At 49.2% G+C, this 23,027-nt stretch overlaps 1 protein-coding gene across 1 annotated transcript in view; it reads left to right on the top strand.

The window, feature by feature from the left end:
• Positions 1-23,027, top strand: part of LOC120924604 (von Willebrand factor A domain-containing protein 5A-like) — a 94,885-nt gene that overhangs the window by 70,160 nt on the left and 1,698 nt on the right. The window contains exons 8-10 of the mRNA XM_040335595.1: positions 8,014-8,189; positions 12,961-13,023; positions 14,011-14,137. Of these exons, the coding sequence (XP_040191529.1) occupies positions 8,014-8,189; positions 12,961-13,023; positions 14,011-14,137 (366 nt within the window). The remainder of the gene's footprint in view (positions 1-8,013; positions 8,190-12,960; positions 13,024-14,010; positions 14,138-23,027) is intronic.

Below are 23,027 nucleotides of genomic sequence, written 5' to 3' on the forward strand. Positions count from 1 at the left end.
TGGCTCTTCCTGTTTACATCGTGATCAGCCGTGATTGGACAAGGCTGATCACGTGGTAAAGAGTCTCCGTCTCCGTGAGAGACTCTTTACCGAGATCGGAGATGCAGGGTGTCAGACTGACACCCCGCATCACCGATCGCCGCGCTGCGTGCCCCCACAGGCGCACGCGGCATGAAATCCTGCAGGACGTCCTGTCAGGATTGTGTAACCACTTCCCGGACGTAAATCGGCCATAGGCTGGGCGGGAAGTGATTAATTTGCATAGTTTTTCTCTCACTTCCTGTTTGGCTATGGGGCAGGAAGTGAAGGCAAATCTCCCCAATTGGACACAGATAATACAAAATAAACTGACAGGGCCTATAACCCTCCCTCACTCTATCCAAAATTAAAGAAAATAAAACTTGTTGATTATAGTTCTTGTCAGGGGCGGACTGACCATTGAGTCACTCGGGCACTGCCCGAGGGCCCCATGCCATTAGGGGGCCCCATCCGGGTTGCCAGGCTCAGTAAAACCAGGGACAGTATGTAAAAATCTGTTTTTTTTTAGATCTGTCCCTGATATGTCCGAAAATGACATGCTTTTAATGTGAATATCCCAAGATTTTAGCTGCCCGCCTCTGCACTACCTCCTGGCGTGGTGGCCATCTGTAAGCCAGAGGGGCCCCATAATCTTCTATTGCCCAGGGGCCCCATGAGTTGTCAGTCCGCCCCTGGTTCTAGTTTAAGCACAAATTTCATAGAGTTTTATTGAGAGCCCTAAGAAAATATAACCATGCCAATAGGCCAGGATACAGCGTTGCTAATATGTAGGAATGTGTGTGTTAGAGCACCCCACCCAATGTTAACTAAAAAATTATTAATTTGCAAATAAGTATTATCTGCTCATTTTTTTGGGGATGTCTGCACCCCTGATAGTGACAACATTTGTGAGGTGTCTTCACCCTTTCTAATTCATTCACTTCCTGTCACATAGCCAAACAGGAAGTGAGGGTAAAACCTTACTAATATCTTTTCTTGGGGACACAGAGATCAATCTAAATAGTTTCCCATTATGTAAATTGCACTCTAGCATTTTGCTGTGTACACCCCAAATTATTAGGGATCTTGGACTTTGGGGTCCATTTACTAAAGGCAAATCCACTTTGCACTACAAGTGCAAAGCAAGGAAGAAAGAAAACAAAACAACTTTGCTTCTACAGGATTGGATGTTAAAACCATCAGTGCTTCCTCTCTGATTTTCAGCAACTATGCTTGTACTGCAGAGTGGCTTTGCCTTTACTAAACCCCAAACTAAATAATCATTTGGGGCAGGGATCCTCAAACTACGGCCCTCCAGCTGTTGTAGAACTACACATCCCATGAGGCCTTGTAATGCACTGACATTCACAGACATGACTAGGCATGATGGGAATTGTAGTTCCTGAACAACTGGAGGGCCGTAGTTTGAAGACCCATGATTTGGGGTGTACACAGCAGTGCTGGAGTGCAATTTGCTTAATGGGGACACTAGTTAGATTGACCTGTGTCCCCAAGAAATGACACTGGTAGGATTTTAACCTCACTTCCTGTTCAGCTGTGTGACAGGAAGTGAAGCCAATTTTAAGAAAAGGGACACAAAGCTCAACCCAAAAATAAAAAAACACAAAGCAGGGGTTCTAACACTCCCTCAAACACCCACAATTTGAATAGGATTGCCTTGCGCTAGATTTAAGCACAGTGCTGTAAATCAGCACGTCAAGCCTGTCCACCAATAGCAAACCCCCCCCAGGCCATGTTTGCAGGTTTTCCTTCATCTTGCACATGTGCTTTAAAAGACAGTCTGGACAGCAATTCTTGATAAGAGAAATACACAAAACATGTCCTGTCGGGGGTACTTGAGGGCTGAGGACCACTGCAGAAAAAAGAAAATACTTACCAGTTTTGTCTTTAAAGTCATGGAGAATTAACATGGCAAACATTTCATGATTACACACCAGGAAAGAAGCTTAGACAAAAATCACACATAATTTGTTAGGCCCAAACCGATTTCAGCTGCAGCTGTCAACATATGTAGCATGAAAAAGTAACAAAAGACAAACTTAACAATTTTAAAGTAATTTTTATTGGTCAACAAAACAAGGAAAGCAAAAAAAGACAAACAAACACAAACAAAAATACATTTCAAAATTAAAAATAACCATAGCTTTAACATCTTCACACATTTTTCATAAAAGAAGGCCACATAGAAAAATACATCAAAGTGAACATCATTTAAAAATAAACCATTGGCAAAACAAAACCCATGCAACAAACCACATTTGTGTTTAGCAACAGCATTTCTGCCAGCCTGCCCCTTCTGAGGGCAGCTGAGGAATGATCGATCCATGCTTTTTATAACAGTGCTAGTAATGAAGCAATTGAAATCACATGAACAAATTGCAGTCTCTAGTTTGGGTGAGCTTGTAATTGGGCACACCTGCAATTAACCCAAACCACGCTCTATGAGCATCCAACTGTTTTTCACCTTTTAAAAAGAAAGGATAATTTTTTTCTAAGTGTTTGAGCATGCTCAGTTCATCACACATGTAGGAACCAAGCTGCAATGGAATGAGAGCTTTTTTTCCCCCTGATCTGATGCTTTCCAGCCTGAAGGGGAGGTGTTAAAGACAGAAGTAAACACGCACATTTAATAATCTATTTGTGGGGAAAAAAAGGTTGCCAATTTGCTTGAAATTCCCCATAGGCGACCTTTTTTTTTTCAGGTTACCAGTTTATAGTTACAAAGAAGGTCTAGTGCTAAAAGTCTTGCTCTCGCTCTAACGCACGCATCAATACCTCACATGTGTGGTTTGAACGATGTTTATATATGTGGGCGGGACTTGCGTAAGTCCCGCCCACATATGTAAACACCGTTCAAACCACACATGTGAGGTAGTGACGCGTGCGTTAGAGCGAGAGTAATACTTTTAGCACTAGACTTTCTCTGTAGCTATAAACTGGTAACCTGAGAAAAAAAAAAAAAAAAAGGTCGCCTATGGGGATTTTTTTAAGTAATGAATTTTGGCCCCATTCCAGGTGTGTTTTCAATAGTAAAGCGTGACATGTAAGGTATCTATTTACTCGGTGTAACATCATCTTTCACATTATCACCAAAAATTGGGCTAACTTTAGTGTTTTGTGAATTTTTCGAGCTATAACCAAAAATAGAGCGACAATTTAAAAAACCAAAAAGAGTAATTTTGACATTTTGCTATAATAAATATCCCCTAAAATATATATTCAAAAAAATAAATAAATCCCTCAGTTTAGGCCGATACATATTCTACATCTTTTTGGTTCCCAAAAACTCGCAATTAGCGTTTATTGATTGGTTTTGGCAAAAGTCTCCAAAATATGGCATTTTTGTTGTATTTTTTATTTAACAAGTTATTGCGGCGATCAGCGATTTTTATTGGTACTGCGACATTATGGCGGACACATCGGACACTTTTTTGGAACCATTGGCATTTTTCTAGCGATCAGTGCTGTAAAAATGCATTGCTTACTCTAAAAATGCCACTGGCAGGGAAGGGGTTAACACTAGGTGCGAGGGAGGGGTTAAATATGTTCCCTGGGTGTGTTCTAACTGAAGGGGGGGGACTGACATGGGTTCCCCCCAAGATCCAAACCAAGCCCTCATCCCAGGCACGCAGTCTGGCCGGACAGGAACGGCGCCCCCCCCCTCCTGAGCCGTACCGGACCGCATGCCCTCAACATGGGGGAGTGTGTGCTGTGGGGGAGGGGGGCACTGCCCCCCCCACCCCAAAGCACTCTTGTCCCCATGTCGATAGGGACAAGAGCATCTTCCCGACAACCCTGGCCGTTGGTTGTCGGGGTATGCGGGCGGGGTATGCGGGCGGGGGGCTTATCAGAATCTGAGAGGCCCCTTTAATAAGGTGGCCCCCAGATTCCGGCCCCCCACCCTATGTGAAGGAGTATGGGGGTACATCGTACCCCTACCCATTCACCTGGGGGAAAAAATGTAAAGAAATAAAACACCACACATGAATAAATTAATTTATTAGTCTGCCGGGGGTCTTCTGCCGGGGCCCCCCACCACCACCCCATTAGGCCCCGGGCTTCGCCGTCTTTCACCGGGACCCCCTTCACCAGTGAGGCTCCTGCCTTTGGGGGAGGGTCCCGGGCTTCTACGACGGTTTCTGCGGGGGGGGGGGGGGCACTGGCACCCCACCCCCGTCTTCAGCGACGTAATTCACCGGGGCCCCCTTCACCAGTGAGGCTCCTGCCTTTGGGGGAGGGTACCGGGCTTGTACGGTGTCTTCCGCCAGTGGGCGACACCCGCGGGCTTCTGCGATGCCTTCCGCTTCTGCCTGTCTCCTCCGCGGAGCACAGGGCTTGTCTCCGCTGTCTTCTCCCTTCTCTTCCATTCGATGTTGACACGACGAGGTCCGGCGCTGGAATGCCGTCTGAGCAGCGGGCATGGACTTATATAGGGCAATGCCACCATGTGACCTCAACCCATGTGACATCACATTCCCATCATGCCCAGGGAATGTGATGTCACATGGGTTGAGGTCACATGGTGGCATTACCCTATATAAGTCCATGCCCGCCGCTGACACGGCATGTCAGCACGGAACCTCGTTGTGTCAACATCGAATGGAAGAGAAGGGAGAAGACAGCGGAGACAAGCCCTGGGCTCCCGGAGGAGACAGGCAGAAGAAGGAAGAGAGAAGAAAGAAGACGGAAGAAAGCCCTGGCTCCGCGGGGGAGCCAGGCAGAAGAGGGAGCAGAGAAGACAGAAGAGAAAAGACCGGGGAGTTGGCGCACCCCCGGCAGAAGACCAGGAAGACCGGAACCCTGGCGGAAGGCACCGGAAAGACCGGGGGATAGGCGCCATCCCCCGGCAGAAGACCCCGAAGTTCGGATGCCCCCCCTAATGTAAAAGAGCTTAAATGGGGTGGGGGCATCCGGCGGAAGGCTCCGGAGAGGACCGAGGGATGGCGCCCTCCCCCGGCAGAAATCACCGAAGCCCAGGGTCCCGGCGGAAGATCGGGAGAGAAGAAACCCCCCCTTGTAAGAGAGCTAAAGAAGAAAGGGGGGGCTCCGGAGCAGATTAATAAAATATTTTATTCTGTGTGGTGTTTTATTTTACTTTACATTTCCCCCATGTGAATGGGTAGAGGTACGATGTACCCCATACTCATTCACATAGGGTGGGGGGCCGGCATCTGGGGGCCCCCTTATTAAAGGGAGCTCGCAGATTCCGATTAGCCCTGCCCGCATACCCCGACAACCAATGGCAAGGGTTGTCGGGAAGAGGCTCTTGTCCCTATCGACATGTGGGCAAGAGTGCTGTGGGGTGGGGGGGGGGCAGTGCCCCCCTCCCCCACAGCACACACTCCCCCATGTTGAGGGCATGCGGTCTGGTACGGCTCAGGAGGGGGGGGGCGCTCGCTCGTCCCCACCCCCATTCCTGTCCGTGCCAGACTGCGTGCTTGGGATGAGGGCTTGGTTTGGATCTGGGGGGGGGAACCCCGCGCCGAATCGGTGCGGGTTTAACCCCTCACGTTCCGGACCAAGCCTAAGAGCCTAATGTAGCCCTGAATGGGGACCCGCGCCGATTTCAAGTTTGAAATTTGGCGCGGAGTTCCCCTTCATGGCTGAAAACAGCTCGGAGATTCCTGTGCGCCGCGTCACGCAGCGCATTCACGGGTACGCCGCTTGGTATTTACCAAGATTTTCACGGCGTACTGCCAAGGCGCACGGGAAGCGCCGAAATTTCTCTCTGCGCATGCCCAGTATGCAAATGAACCTCCCGAGGTTCAGGCGCACTGTGCAAGCGTACGGGGATCTGTTTTCAAAAAACACTTTCCCTTTCAATTCGGCCCGCCAAACACTTTCAAACACATGTCACTTCACTTCCCCTGCATCCCCCCACCTCCCCCCCTAATAAACTCCCGCCCAAACCCCCGCAATTTACATTTCAATGTGCCGTGCGCCAGGTCTGTACTGGTGCACAATGCACCCTCTCCTGGGCGCACGGAGCACATTAGTAACTAGGGAAATACACTGCACTAGCAGCGTATTTCTTTAGTAAATGGCAAAACGGCTGCTACTCCTGCTTTTACTCCATGAGTCATGGAGTAAAGGCTTGGTAAATCAGCCCCATTGTCTCCCTCATCGAGGCTAGCCTATAAGTGTTGATTAGGTGGTACTATGTTCCTTCCACGCTGGCTAAAATGTATCCAGGGACCTCGACAGTTTGCTTTAGAGGCTGTGAACCTGAGGGCACCATGCTGCACGTTTGGTGGACCTGTCCACGCATTAGATCCTTTTGGCGGAAGGTCTTCTGTTCCATTGGTTCCTTGACAGGGGTGACAGTGACCCCACATCCCAGCATAGCACTGCTAAATCATAGTATTCCGGACTTATCCAAATATTCTCAGGCACTGGCATTCTTTGTGCTATTGGGTGCCAAACTGACCATAGCCAGAGCCTGGAAGAAACCTACTATCTCCTTCCAAGGGTTCAGGAGGAAAGTCTCCTGGATCATGGTGCAAGAGCAAATCGTAGCTAAACTTAATGATAGAACTGAGATATTTACGTCCATTTGGGAACCCTGGGCCACTTACTGCAATATCTCGCTCATACCTGGGGTCCGGCCTGAAAACTTGAATGTCTGTATCCCTCATAGATAGTCTGGGTTTGAACCTCTCTTCTATCCTCTCATGTTTTATTCTTTCTCGCTTTTCTACCGCCTCTCTTGGCATACCTGAGTTGCTCTTCTGTCACAGAGGTTTACCATTAAGGTACCTTACTTATTTTGTTGAGAAGGATCATCAAGATTGGAAGATGTCCCTTTCTGCGCATGCTTGGGTACAGCTCCAGTAGCCATGGGAGGAAGCTTTGTCACTCCGTCTCCTGGGATGCAGTGTGTTCCCTTTGGGGCTCCCAGGGGATTGAGGGTCTCGGGGCTTGCTCCACTCTAGTACGGTATACAGTGACATGGTATGGCTGCCGAGTGTGTGCCTGGGCCTGGGCAGTTATGGTTAAGTGCACGAATTTGAGCACTATGTTAGCGTATGTTTTTAGTGTAAGGTTCACATGATTGTATACTTCGGTGCTGGAATGTATTGTTTGTCTTATTTTATTTTATCTATATGCACATTGGGCCAGATTCACAAAAGAGATACGACGGCGTATCTCCTGATACACCGTTGTATCTCTGAGATACGATTGTCGTATCTATGCGGCTGATTCATAGAATCAGGTTACGCATAGATAGCCCTAAGATCCGACAGGTGTAATTGACTTACACCGTCGGATCTTAGGATGCAATTCTAGGCCGGCCGCTAGGTGGCGATTCCATTGTGGTCGGCGTAGAATATGCAAATGACTAGTTACGGCGATTCACGAGCGTACGCTTTACCCGTCGCTCTAAATTTACGCCGTTTCCGCCAAGATACGCCGCGTAAGACTAAGCATGCCCTCTAGGTGGTGTAACCCATGTGGCCGTCGTTCCCGCGTCGAAATTTTAAATTTCACGTCGTTTGCGTAAGTCGTCCGTGAATGGCGCTGGACGCCATTTACGTTAACGTCGAAACCAATGACGTCCTTGCGACGTCATTTAGCGCAATGCACGTCGGGTAATTTGACGGACGGAGCATGCGCAGTACGTTCGGCGCGGAGACGCGCCTAATTTAAATGGTGCCCGCCCCATTTGAATTAGGCGGGCTTGCGCCGAGCGGATTTACGTTACACCGCCGCAAGTTTACAGGTAAGTGCTTTGTGAATCAGGCACTTACACTGTAAACCTGCGGCGGTGTAACGTAAATGGGATACGTTACGCCGCCGCAGCGTAACGTATTTGTCTGTGAACTTGGCCCATTGTCTTTTGTTTCTTTTGCTTTTGTTCTCATCTTAAAATTTTCAATAAAACTATTGAACTAAAAAAATGATTGTTTTGGATTGGTTATACTTTAACTGTTTATGAAATGTATCTAATCTTACATTTTTTATTTAAATATATAGATGACCAAAATAAAGGATCGGAGAAACCACCCCGGTCTGCTGCCCGAGGGGTGTTTCCTGATTTAATGAGGCTGATCCCCTTGCAGAACGCGGACGGATCCTGGGACCTGACCCCCGAGATCTCTGATGTCCTGGGAATATCTGAGACAGACATAAAGGCCAGGAACCCCGACCAGGTATGGTGGTACTGACCATATTTGCATGCTAGGTAATTCTACTGCTGTCAGAGGAAAATAATAAAGTGTGTAGCGCTCACCCCCGAAGGAGCCGCTGGATAGATTGGGACGGCATGTTATGTTACCTCTATGATGTGTCTAGGGATGATAATGTTGATGAGAGTATTGACGGAATGTCCAGACAACAGGGTGACGTTTTCTGTGCTTTTATTACTAGTCCAACATGACCAACAGTCAACTCGAGGCAGGGATGGACTGGCCATTGGGACCACAGGGAGTTTCCCGGTGGGCCGATGGCTCAGTGGGCCGGCTTCAGTAACAGCGGACTGCTGCCCCCTCCACTCCTCTGTCTCTCCCTCCCCGCAGCACCCACCTGGGGGGAACAAAGAAGCAGGGGGGATGACAGAGGAGCATGGGGGAGGGGACAGACAGCTGACTTAACAGCTATGGCCTGGGAGTTTCTCACTTCTGCCTAATCTTGTCCCATAAGGGGGGCACCAAACTGATTCTTTGCCCCGGGTGAAATAATGTCTAGCTTCCCCACTGGTACTGCCTATAAGAGTACCAGCTGTTCTACTCTAATAAAGTAGAACGGCTAGTGGCTTGTGAAGGGGGAGAGGGGGCTTGGGTGGCCGGGGGGGTGCGGGAGTTGTCCGGCCACCATGGGAAAGACCTGTCAAAGTGGGCCAGTCTGGATGAAGTCCAGGGCCAAATTTCTGTCCCAGTCCATCCCTGACTCGAGGTAGATAGAGAAAGGTTGGTGAAAGGAGAAAACTTGAAGATTCAGGCCTATGGATAAGAGAAGCAATCCTGCTTCAAAATGGTAACTCTTGCTTGGTCGATACTCCAGCCGGAGTGAGCGTAGTGCACCTGGACAGACCTCCCTCACAGGCCTGGCAGCCAGGGTGTCACGCGGAATTTGTTGAGAAGAAACAAGTCTCTGCCACCGACTTGGCTCAGGTCAGAATAGAATTAGGAAGGGAGCTGCGGTGGCTCAACACGATTGGCACTGCGCTAACAAGCCATTCACCTCTGCAGCTAGGGGTTCGGATCCCGGTCTCGGCTGCATGTGAATTGAGTTTGGTGGTCTCAGCCCGGCTCCCGGTGGGTGTGCTATGCGAGGTAAGCCTGCGCTTAGTACGCCCACCCCCCTCCCACAAAAACCACCACTCGAAATTGGGTTAACATGCACACACTTTGACCACGCGGTCTCTAAAAAGAGAGGCGAAGGACTAACGGGGCTGGTTGAGTGGGCTAGATCCTCTCACTCCCTTATAGGGAGTCCCTCTGCCCCGTTGGGCTTCAAAGCGGAGCAGGTAGGGCGGGCTGTGTGGACCCCCTCACGCACCCGCCATTGCCACCCGGGGCATGGAGAAAGGTGGCAGATTGCCTCTGGGGGAGGCCTGCCTACTCCCAACTCCTGCAGTCCGGCTCCTCTCTCGAGTACACGCACAAAATACACTTTAAAAAAAACAAAACAAAAAAAAACATAATAGTCTGCAACATGTGTGAGTAGATAAAAAAAGAAAAGAATTAGGAGTGAGACCTCTGCCACAGGCCCTTCCCTCAGGAACATGAATAGTGGAGCGAATCCTCTCAATGAATGGTTTGCCTGAATCTCCCTCAGGTAGACTTTCTTGTCCTTGGGGTCACCGACTGACAGTTTGCAGCAGTGTCCGGCCACCCCTCCGGCCACCCCTATTGGATCACCTGCCTCCGGGTTCACCTCAGACCGACTCCCCATCGAACAGCACAACTCGCTTGGGATCTTCTTCATAGAATGTGGAAACCCAGTAAGTCACTGGGGTCCCTTTGCAGCATTAGTTGCTCCTGGTAGGCCATATCGCCGGGGCCCGTGATGTGCGCACACCCTAAAGGTGGGTGCCGCACCTCGAACCAGGAACGGGCGAAGAACCCCGCCCAATGGCATCTGCCACAGAAATACCCTCCCCCAGCATGGCTGCTGCAGAAAGGTGCCTCCGCCTGAACCCCTCTGGCGCCACCTGCTTTTCAAAGATGGAACGGTATCTTTGGAACACATAATGAGATCACAGGACAGCCCAGGGCTGGCAGCAGCCCAATTTAAACAGATCAACACGGATGAGAGCAAAGTAACTCTCTCATCCCCCAACTAAATTTGACATAGCACCTGTACTGAAAGTACACAGGCTCTACAAGTGTATGTAAAACTAATCCTAAATGTACATTGATGACATGGGTACAGGGTGTGCCGGATGTGCCTGGGCACACCCTAATCACGTGTGGTGCCCCCCCCCCCCCTCTCTTGAATATTTGACTTTTTGGGATGAGGTGCTAAATACTAGGGGGCAGATCCACAGAGCGAGTATGCCGGCGTATCTACTGATACGCCGGCGTACTTTCAAATTTCCCGCGTCGTATCTTTGGTTTGAATCCTCAAACCAAGATACGACGGCATCTGGGTTAGATCCGACAGGTGTACGTCCTCGTATGCCTTCGGATCTAAGACGCGTCCGCTGGGTGGCGTTCACGTCGTTTTCCGCGTCAGGTATGCAAATTAGCTATTTCCGACGATCCACGAACGTACGAGCGGCCGGCGCATTTTTTTACGGTGTCTCGAGTCGGCTTTTTCCGGCGTATAGTTAAAGCTGGTATTTTGCCGCGTATAGTTAGACCTGCCGTGTTAAGTATGGCTGTCGTTCCCGCGTTTATTTTGAATTTTTTTTTTTTTTGCGTAAGTCGTCCGTGAATCGGGATGGACGTAATTCATGTCTAAGTTAAAAAAAATTAAGTCGTTGCGACGTCATTTAGCGCAATGCACGGCGGGAAATTTACAAATGGAGCATGCGCAGTTCATTCAGCGCGGGGACACGCTTCATTTAAATAAAACACGCCCCCTAATCGCCGATTTGAATTCCGCCGCCAGAGATAGACTACGCCGCCGTAACTTACGCCGCAAATTCTTCCAGGGATCGAACCGGCCAAAGGTAAGTTACAGCGGCGTAGTGTATCTCACATACGCTGCGCCCATCTATTTCTATGTGGATCTGCCCCTAGGTGATTACCTTTAGTCGGACACAACTCTACAAATGGGTATTACCATATTTATCGGCGTATAACACACTAACACACACCCCAATTTAAGAGGGAAGTTTCAGGATTTTTTTTTTCAAATGAACCACTTTATAGCAAAATAATGGTCAGTGCCAATCAATGCAGCCTGATTAGTTCCTATCTACAGCTTCAATGCAGCCTCTGTGCCCATTTGCAGACTAATCTGCGCCCATCCAATGCAGCATGATGCCCATCTGCAGCCTCAATGCAGCCTCTGTGCACATCTGCAGCCTGATGCCCATCTGCAGCCTCAATGCAGCCTCTGTGCACATCTGCACCCTGATCTGCGCCCATCCAATGCAGCCTGATGCATTTTTGCAGCCTCACCAGCTCACCATGCAGCCTCACCATCTCTCATGCAGTGCAGGAAATCAGGAGATGGACGAGCGCCGCCGGAATCACCGAGCCGTCATCTGTTTACAGTACTCGGCTCTGTCGACAGTCCCGCCTCCGCCATCGCCATAAAATAATGGTCAGTGCCAATTAATGCAGCCTGATCAGTGCCCATCTGCAGCTTTAATGCAGCCTCTGTGCCCATCTGCAGCCTGATCTGCGCCCATCCAATGCATCCTGATGCCCATCTGCAGCCTAAATGCAGCCTCTGTGCACATCTGCAGCCTGATACCCATCTGCAGCCTCAAAGCAGCCTCTGTGCACATCTGCACCCTGATCTGCGCCCATCCAATGCAGCCTGATGCCTATCTGCAGCCTCACCATCTCTCACGCAGTGCAGGAAATCGGGAGGGGGATGAGCGCCGCCGGAATCACCGAGCCGTCATCTGTTTACAGTACTCGGCTCTGTCGACAGTCCCGCCTCCGCCATCGCCATAAAATAATGGTCAGTGCCAATTAATGCAGCCTGATCAGTGCCCATCTGCAGCTTTAATGCAGCCTCTGTGCCCATCTGCAGCCTGATCTGCGCCCATCCAATGCATCCTGATGCCCATCTGCAGCCTCAATGCCGCCTCTGTGCCCACCTGCAGCCTGATCTGTGCCCATTCAATGCAGCCTCTGTGCCCACCTGCAGCCTGATCTGCTCCCATCCAATGCAGCCTCTGTGCACATCTGCAGCCTGATTTGCGCCCATCCAATGCAGCCTGATGCCTATCTGCAGCCTCACCATCTCTCACGCAGTGCAGGAAATCAGGAGGGGGACAAGTGCCGCCGGAATCACAGAGCCATCATCTGTTTACAGTACTCGGCTCTGTCGACAGTCCCAGCTCCGCCATTGCCATTGGACCATGTCCTGTGATTGACAGAACACTGGTCCAATGCCGGTGGCAAAGGCGGGACGTGTGTGTTATGTCATAGCCGAGTGAACAGGCTGACGGCTCTGTGATTCCGTCGGCGCTTGCCCCCTCCTTCTCCTCCGAGGTACGCTATTGGCGTATAACACACACCCGTGATTTTCCCTCTATTTTCAGGGAGGAAAAGTGTGTGTTATACGCCGATAAATACGGTATATTGTGTTTGTGTGAACTGATTTTTTTTTTCCTGACGATATGCGTTTAATTAGCAACTGCACAAATATCGTGTATCAAAAAAATTGCAGCAGCCACCATTTTATTCTCCCGGAGACTCTGTTTTCATAAAGTAGAGACTGTTAGGGGGTTCTAAGTAATTTTCCAGATAATTGCTCGATTTAAAATATGTGTACATTTTTTATTTTTTTCCACAGGTGCGAATTGGTCAATCTCTAGAGGAGAGGATAGAAACGTTGAAGAAGATCATTGCAAGCGTGGTCAGTTTATGTCCCCGAGTTTGTTGCATGGAAATATAAAACACCATTGTTGACGTATGGCATGCCTGTAGCTCCCTTAGTTGGCTTTGCCATCCTGACCCTTTCCCAGTCTTGCTTTGTTGATTGTCAGCAGTTCTGAGAAGGAACCTCACTTTTAAAATGTCCCCGTTTTGTGTTACATCATTCAGATGTCTGCAAGCTAATAGCTGAGAAATGCCCACCACAAGGGAGAAAGAGGTCCGGTCACTTGGCCACAAAGTAAAGCCTAAGGGCCAGATTCTCAAACGAGATACGACGGTCGTATCTATGCGCCTGATTCTTAGAATCCGTTACGCATAGATTTCCCATAGATCCGACTGGCGTAACTGTGTTACACCGTCGGTATCGTAAATGCATATTTACGCTGGCCGCTAGGTGGCGCTTCCGTCGAATTCCGCGTTGAGTATGCAAATTAGCTAGATACGCGAATTCACGAACGTACGCCCGGCCGACGCAGTAAAGTTACGCTGTTTACGTTAGGCTTTTCCCGGCGTATAGTTACCCCTGCTATATGGTGGCGTAAGTGCGGCGTACCAATGTTAAGTATGGCCGTCGTTCTCGCGTCGAAATTTGAAAAAGTTACGTCGTTTGCGCAAGTCGTCCGTGAATGGGGCTGGACGTCATTTACGTTCACGTCGAAACCAATGACGTCCTTGCGGCGTACTTTGGAGCAATGCACACTGGGAAATTCCACGGACGGCGAAAAACGTCAATCACGTCGGGTCACAGAAGATTTACATAAAACACGCCCCCCTGATCCAAATTTAAATTAGGCGGGCTTACGCCGGCCGATTTACGCTACGCCGCCGCAACTTACGCAGTAAGTGCTTTGAGAATACAGCACTTGCCCGTCTAAGTTGCGGAGGCGTAACGTAAATCAGATACGTTACGCCCGCACGCGATCGTACGAGAATCTGGCCCTAAATCTCATCCTTCCCTTCTTTGCAGAACGTGGAGGGGTCGGTGTGGGTGACGGTCCTGGCGGTGATCTGGCTTCACACCAACTATCTAGACCAGAGAGAGGAGTGGGAGCTGCTGGAGAGGAAGGCCGTCTCCTGGGTCAGAGCTAAAGCAGGTAAGTGCTGGAAAAGATTTGAGTGTGAACTGCATTAACCTTACCGACCAATGAGAATCCACCTCTTACTGTGATGATTTCCATGCAGAAAATTCTGATTGGCTCCTACAATTACACGATTGTAATCTTTGATTGACTTTCACCCTTGGCCATAAGGGTTAGCCACAATTAGACATGCACTGCTGAAAAATGTGTTTGTTTTTGTTTCATTTGTTTGTTTTTCGTAAATTCGAAATAAATTTAAAAAATTTGAAATTTCATAGTTCGTAAATTCAAATGTGAAAATAAGAAAGGAATATCCGAAAATTAGAAAGAACGAAAATCCAAAAATTCTAAATGATAACTAATAATTTCGGAAATTTGGAATTCGAAAATTTGAAAATCGAAATTTGAAAATTCGGAGATTCAGAAATTCAGAGAATTCCGAAATAAAAAATGAGAACAAAAATCTGAAAGTTCAAAAGAACGTAAATCTGAAAATAAGAACAAAAATCTGAAAATTTAAAAATCCAAAAAACTCGAAAATCTGAAATAACTAACTAATAATAACTTAACTATTACTAACTATTAAATACAAAATGTATCTGAAGTTAAGAATGGTCCAAAATAAAGAATGCCGCATCTAAACAAATGGAACAAAACTAAATAATAATAAATAATAAGTTTTTATTATTATTATTGTTATTTATTATTCATTTATTACATTCCATTCGTTTAGATATGACATTTGTTATTACAGATATTTTGTAGCTTCAAAAAAAAATCGGATTTGTTACGTTCACTAATAAAGAAATTTGAAAGGAAATTCCAATACCTATATAGTTAGTAATAGTGGGGCAGATCCACAGAGCATCTACTGATACTCCGGCGTACTTTCAAATTTCCCGCGTCGTATCTTTAGTTTGAATCCTCAAACCAAGATACAACGGCATCTGGGTTCGATCCGACAGGCGTACGGCTTCGTACGCCTTTGGATCTTAGATGCAATACTTCGGCGCCCGCTGGGTGGAGTTTGCGTTGTTTTCCGCGACGGTTATGCAAATTAGCGATTTACGACGATCCACGAACGTACGCGCGGCCGTCGCATTTTCTAACATCGTCTGTAGTCGTTTTTTCCGGCGTATAGTTAAAGCTGGTATTTTGCGGCGTATAGATAGACTTGCCATGTTAAGTATGGCTGTCGTTCCCGCGTCGAAATTTGAATTTTTTTTTTTTTGCGTAAGTCGTCCGTGAATAGGGATGGACGTAAGTCACGTCTAAGTTAAAAAAAATGACATCCTAGCGACGTCATTTAGCGCAATGCACGGCGGGAAATTTCGGAATGACGCATGTGCAGTTCATTCGGCGCGGGGACGCGCTTCATTTAAATGAATCACGTCCCCTACCCGCCGATTTGAATTCCGCCGCCAGAAATACACTACGCCGCCGTAACTTAAGGCGCAAATTCTTTGAGGATGCGAAGATCCGCCAGGTAAGGTACGGCGGCGTAGCGTATCTCTGATACGCTGCGCCCATCTAATTATCTTCGGATCTGGCCCAGTAATAGTAATAGTTAGTAAAAGTCAAGTTATTATTAGGTAGTTATTATTTCTGATTTTCGGGTTTTCAGATTTTTTGAATCTTCAGATTTTTGGGCCAGATCCTCAAAAGAGATACGCAGACTTAACTGCTGTTCAGTCTGTGTCTAACTTTGGAAACGATCCTCAAAAGGCTTTTTCCAAAGTTAGGCAGAAGATCAGGCATGTGTAATTGAATTACACTGCCGAATCTTAGGATGCAGTACCGCATCCGCCGCTGGGGGCATTTCGAGTCGAAATGCCGTTGCTAGTATGCAAATTAGCACTTAAGGCGATCCACAAAGCTTTCCAGCTTCGTTTTTTCGCCGTAAGTGTTATTTTGCAAGTGTAAAACTAGGGCTGATGTTACAAAGTGTAAACTAGTCACACCATGTAAAAGCCCATTCCAGCGACGGCATTTGGTATGCATTCCCGAGGGAGAACTCCACGGCAATTTGTAAAAACAAAACCGGCATGGGTTCCCCCCCAGGAGCATACCAGGCCCTTAGGTCTGGTATGGGTTGTAAGGGGACCCCCCTACGCCGAAAAATCGACGTAGGGGGTCCCCCTACAATCCATACCAGACCCGTATCCAAAGCACGCTACCCGGCCGGTCAGGAAGGGAGTGGGGACGAGCGAGCGCCCCCCCCCCCTCCTGAGCCGTGCCATGGGGTACATCGTACCCCTACCCATTCACCTGGAGGCAACAAGTTAGTTAGTAAACACACAACACAAGGCTTTTTAAAATAATTTATTATTGTGCTCCGGATGCCCCCCCTGTCTTCTTTATTAGCTCTATTAGCAGGGGGGGCTTCTTCTTCCACTCTCCGGGGGTCTTCTCCGCTCTCCGGGGGGGGTTTCTTCTTCCGCTCTCCGGGGGGGGCTTCTCCGCACGTGCCTACCCACGTGCACCCACCACGTGGGTACCTGCCGGAGCATGATGGGACGGTGATGCCTATATAAATGGGATGCAAGGCGCGCTTCCATCATTACAGCGACAACAGGCGACGAGTCAACATCGGAAGAGGGGAGAAGAACAGAAGACCCTGACGTCACAGAAGACCGCGCCGGCTGCCTGTTTGAAATCGAGCTAACACACAAACATAGCAGGCAGCCAGCGCTGAAGAAGAAGGCACCGGACATCTGCAGAAGAACCGGGGTTCGCCGAGTCAACAGCGGAAGATGGAAGAAGCCCCCCGGAGTCCGTAGTGCGTAGTGCGCCCCCCTGCCCCCCTGCCCCAGAGCACCCAACCCCCCCATGTTGAGGGCATGCGGCCTGGCACGGCTCAGGAGGGGGGGGGGGGCCGCTCGCTCGTCCCCACTCCCTTCCTGACCGGCCGGGTAGCGTGCTTTGGATACGGGTCTGGTATGGATTGTAGGGGGACCCCCTACGTCGATTTTTCGGCGTAGGGGGGTCTCCTTACAACCCATACCAGACCTAAGGGCCTGGTATGCTCCTGGGGGGTGAACCCATGCCGTTTTTTTCTTTGAAAATTGGCATGGAGTTCTCCCTCAGGAATGCATGCCGAGCGACGCTGTCATTTTTTTTTTTTTTTTTCCCGACGCAACTTTTTTAAGCCGTCGCGATCCTCAAAACTCGGCGTAACGTAAATTCGCGCATGCGCAGTACGGCCGGCGCGGGAGCGCGCCTCATTTAAATGGGACTCGCCCCATTTGAATAGGAACGCCTTGCGCCGGCGGAATTTTAGTTACACAGCCTGAAATTTCTAGATAAGTGCTTTGTGGATCGGGCACTTAGGTAGAAACTTTAAGGCAGTGTAACTTAAATGGGATTTTTTAAGTTACGCCAGGTTTTTGTGGATCTGGCCCTTTGTTCTTATTTTCGGATTTTCATTCTTACTTTGGAATTTTGTGAATTTCCGATTCTCCGAATTTTCAAATTTCCAAATTTTGGAATTTCTGAATTTTGGAAATCGTAAATTCAGATATTTGCGAATTAACAAATTTGTCTAAATTTGTTAAAAAAAACTAATTTGTAACAAAACAAATTGCACATGTCTAGTCACAATCGCTAAATTATGAATGTCATAGACCACCTTACTTGGTGATAAATGTCCCAGGCCCATTCCTCTCATGTTCTTGTCCTCAGCTTAGTTAGAATGAGGGGTGCCAATCACTTTGTTTTGGGCTTTGAACATGTATTGCACAGGTGCTTGAAAAGTAGGGAAGGGTAGTAAAGGGAGGACAGGACTGCAAGCTTCCTCTCAGTCTCTGGTCTTCCTGCTGGTCTCTCTAGCTTTCTTGGTCCCACTGGACTATGTTGGCGGGACACTGATTTTTTAAGATGGTTCCTTGACATCTGAGGTTCATGTGGTAACTCAGACTTGGAAGTTCAAGCCAGGACAGTACAGGGAAGGGTCCTGTGTTTCTTCCCTTCTCAGAAGTCTTTCCCTCAATGTTGGGGGGCCGCCAAATCTTTTTCCTCTAGGGTCTTGTAGCACCCCATTGCAGTCAATATCTCCAGGGAGGCACTCCTCATAAAAGCAAGACTGATGTTACATCAACATCATCTGAGGATGAAACCCTAAAGAGAAGATCATTTAAGTGACTCAGATGTTTAATATCTCTCCCAGCATGCACAGCAGGCTACCCAAGCCTGTTTATTGGCCAGAGATTAAACATCACCCTTTACCCTATAAAACAGCTTACCGTATATACTCGAGTATAAGCCGACCCGAATATAAGCCAAGGCACCTAATTTTACCACCAAAAAATGGAAAAACTTGTTGACTTGAGTATAAGCCTAGGGTGAGAAATGCAGCAGCTACTGTAAGTAGAAAAGAGGGTCAACAATGCCCATTTTCAGCTTCACTATGCCCATTTTCAGCCTCACTGTGCCCATCTGCATGCCTCACTGTGCCCATCTGCATGCCTCGCTGTACCCATCTGCATTCCTCAGTGTGTTAATCTGCAGCTTCACTGTGCCCATTTGCATGCGTCACTGCGCCCATCTGCCTGCCTCACTGTGCTTATCTGCCTGCCTCACTGTGCTTATCTGCCTGCCTCACTGCGCCCATCTGCCTGCCTCACTGTGCTTATCTGCCTGCCTCACTGTGCTTATCTGCCTGCCTCACTGTGCCCATCTGCCTGCCTCACTGTGCCCATCTGCCTGCCTCACTGTGCCCATCTGCCTGCCTCACTGTGCCCATCTGCCTGCCTCACTGTTCCCATCTGCCTGCCTCACTGTTCCCATCTGCCTGCCTCACTGTTCCCATCTGCCTGCCTCACTGTTCCCATCTGCATGCCTCACTGTACCCATCTGTATGTCTCACTGTACCCATCTGCCTGCCTCACTGTGCCCATCTGCCTGCCTCACTGTGCCCATCTACCTGCCTCACTGTGCCCATCTGCATGCCTCACTGTGTCCATCTGCAGCCTCATGTACCTTATCTCCAGAACACCGGTGCTAAGACATGCAGTCAGTCTAGTCGGCAGCCATCCAGTGTACCAAAGCCTCGCCTCCACCTCATCCTTGTCCGTGATGCAACACTGATTCAGTTTTCCAGCAGTGAGTCAGTGTTCCGCCTATCACAGATGAAGACGAGGAGGAGGCGGGGCTTTGTTACACTGGACGGCCACCGACTAGACTGCACGTCACAGCGCCGGGAGATCAGGCGCATGAGGCTGCAGATCAGTGTTGCCAACCTACCAGATTGAAATTTACTGGCACGACACCCAAAATTTACTGGCATTTCACAAAAGTTACAAATTTTTAGGTGCACATTTCAGTATTTAGGCTACAAACAAGTACGCATCGTGATTTAAAGCGGAGGTTCACCCGCACATGACACTATTTCCCCCAAGATGGAGGCTCGTTTTGTCTAGGGGAATCGGCTAGTTGTTTTAAAATATGATCCGTACTTACCGTTTACGAGATGCATCTTCTCCGCCGCTTCCGGGGATGGGCTGCGGGACTGGGCGTTCCTATTTTGATTGACAGTCTTCCGAGAGGCTTCCGACGGTCGCATCCATCGCGTCACGATTTTCCGAAAGAAGCCGAACGTCGGTGCGCAGGCGCAGTATAGAGCCGCACCGACGTTCGGCTTCTTTCGGCTACGAGTGACGCGATGGATGCGACCGTCGGAAGCCTCTCGGAAGACTGTCAATCAAGAAGGAACGCCCGCTCCCGAAGACCTATACCCGGAAGCGACGGAGAAGACGCATCTCGAAAACGGGTAAGTACGGCTCATATTTTAAAACAAATAGCCGATTCCCCTAGACAAAACGAGCAGGAATCTAAGGGGAAAAGGTAAAAAAATAAATAAATGGGTGAACTCCCGCTTTAAGGTAAAAAAAAAACATATTTTTGTTATTTTCGATATAATAAGGGCAAATTATTTAGTCACATCACCCCCTGCCTCCATCCCCCTCTGCCACCCTCTGCGGTGCCACAATCTCCCCCAGGCCGCCGGCCTCCAATCACCCCCTGCCTCCATCCCCCTCTGCTTTGCCACCAACAACCCCTGTCTCCATCCCCCACCCTCTGCGGTGCCACCAACACCCCCTGCCTCCAATCTCCCCCTGCCTCCATTGCCCCCTGCCTCCAACCCTCTCTGCGGTGCCACTTCAGCCACCATCACCCCCTGCCTCCAATTTCCACTGTCTCCATCGTCCCCTTCAGCGGTGCCACCATCACCCCCTGCTTCCATCGGATCCCCCTCTGCTACCATCACCTCATGTCACTGTCGATTGGGCTGTCCGTCACTCTGTCTGTCCCCGACTCCCCTGTGAACTTTGTATTGCCTGGATGCAGCAGGCTCCTCATTTCCGCCGCCGCCGCCACGTGCTGCTCAGCCTCCGAGTCCTGACTCCTGCTCCAGTGCTGTGCTCCTCCGACCTCCTGGTTAGTCACAGATTCAAAATTCTGGTGCGCCTGGTGGGATGTCCTAATACATCATTCGCCGGCGCCGTGCGGCAGGCCTCTGTGAAATTCACCCCCCCCCCCCCGGCCGAATACAGCATATGCTCGGCTCGGCCCTTCAAGCCCCCGGAACTGCGCATGCGCGGTTCCAAGCCGAACCGATCTCGGACATTTTTACTGGCACATTCCCGCAACTACGGACATTTACGGACGGGGGGAAAAAAAGTGCCCGTTTTTACGGACTGTCCGTAAAAATACGGACGGTTGGCAACACTGCTGCAGATGAATACAGCGGAAGACACCAGTATAAGCCTGAGGGGGGGGGCACAAAAAAATGTGCTGAAAAACTCGGCTTATACTCGAGTATATACAGTGGCCTGGATTCAAGAAGCAATTGCGCCTGTGTAACCATAGTTACACAGCGCAATTGCTTACTTGCCCCGGCGTAACGAAAGCTCCTGATTCAGGAACCTTGTTACGCCGACTGCAGCCTAAGATATGCGCGGCATAAGGCTCTTATGCCCGCATATCTTAGGCTGCATTCTTGTGATGGCCGCTAGGTGGCGTTCCCGTTGTGCTCAGCGTATAGTATGCAAATTGCATACTAACGCCGATTCACAACGTTACACGAGCCCTGCGTACGCAGTTTACGTCGTTTCCGTGCGGCGTCTTTCGCGTAAGGCTGCTATTAGCAGGGGCAGCCAATGTTACGTATACCCGTCGTGAAATTTCTAATTTACGTAGTTTGCGTAAGTGATTCGTGAATGGCGCTGGACGCCATTCACGTTCACTTTGAAGCAAATGACGTCCTTGCGACGTCATTTGCCGCAATGCACGTCGGGAGAGTTTCCCGACGGAGCATGCGCTCTACGATTGGCGCGGGAACGCGCCTAATTTAAATGATTCCCGCCCCATACGGGATCATTTAAATTGCGTGCGCTTACGCCGGCGCGCCCACGCAATTTTTACGGAGCTACTGCTCCGTGAATCAAGGGCAGCGCAGTAAATTTGCAGGGGCGCAGGGCAAAAACGTTGCCCTGCGCCTCCGTAAAAAATGCGCAATTGTACTTGAATCTAGCCCAGTATTTTCACTGGACTCTCCCATCCTCTACAATAGAACACACAGTTTTTTTTAAAGGTTTCTAACCTTTTTGTATGGCAGTGCAGTACTCTTGACCCTTTTCAACGCATGCATGGGTGTTCTCCAGGACTGTATGGGTTGAGTTTTTAATATCTTCCTGGAGTTGAGTTTTAAACAATTCTCAGAAAAAAAATACTACCTAAGGAAAGCCTTGCAATGTTCTATATATTACGTCAGTATAACTAATGCCGAGTCATTTGTTTCATTGCTGAATTGTCAGATTGCTCTGGTCTGGGGGAAAACATCAGTAAATGCTGAAGGATTTAAAGCGGGAGTTCACCCATAAAGGCCGTTTCTGCTCTTTTACCCTTAGGCCCCCGTACACACGAGAGGATCTATCCGCTGGAATTGATCTGTGGATCAGTTCCAGCGGATAGATCCTGTGGTGTGTACATCCCAGCGGATCTTTTTCCGCGGATTTTTTTCGGCCCGACCGATTTCCAGCAGATAAAAATTTCTTAGCATGCTAAGAAATCTATCCGCTGGAATCGGCTTCAGCGGATCGATACGGTGGTCTGTACAGACTCACCGGATCGATCCGTCCGATTCCCTCCCTCGCATGCGTCGTAATGATTTGACGCATGCGTGGGTATCCTTATATGACAGCGTCGCGCACGTCACCGCGTCATCATCGCGGCGACGGCGCGACACGTCATCGCGATGGGATTTCGGCGCGGATTTCGATCCGATGGTGAGTACACTCCATCGGATCCAAATCTGCGGAAATCCTCGAGAGGATTTATCCGCGGATATGGTCCGGCGGACCGTATCCGCGGATCAATCCTCTCGTCTGTACCCGGCCTAAGATGTATGCTCATTTTGTCTAGGGGAATCGGGTTGTTGTTTAAAAATCCGAGCATTACTTACCGTTGTAGAGGGCGATCTTCTCTGCCACTTCCGGGTATGGGTCTTCGGGAGCGGGCGTTCCTTCTTGATTGACAGTCTTCCGAAAGGCTTCCGACGGTCGCATCCATCGCGTCACGAGTAGCCGAAAGAAGCCGAACGTCGGTGCGGCTCTATACTGCGCCTGCGCACCGACGTTCGGCTACTTTCGGAAAATCGTGACGCGATGGATGCGACCGTTGGAAGACTGTCGGAAGACTGAAGACGGAAGATCGCCCTCTACAACGGTAAGTAATGCTCGGATTTTTAAACAACAACCCGATTCCCCCAGACTAAATGAGCATACATCTAAGGGTAAAAGAGCAGAAACGGCCTTTATGGGTGAACTCCCGCTTTAAATCCTTCAGCATTTACTGATGTTTTCACCCAGACCAGAGCAATCTGACAATTGAGCAATGAAACAAATGA

Source organism: Rana temporaria, chromosome 1 (assembly GCF_905171775.1).
Source record: "Rana temporaria chromosome 1, aRanTem1.1, whole genome shotgun sequence".
Classification (NCBI taxonomy): Eukaryota; Metazoa; Chordata; class Amphibia; order Anura; family Ranidae; genus Rana; species Rana temporaria.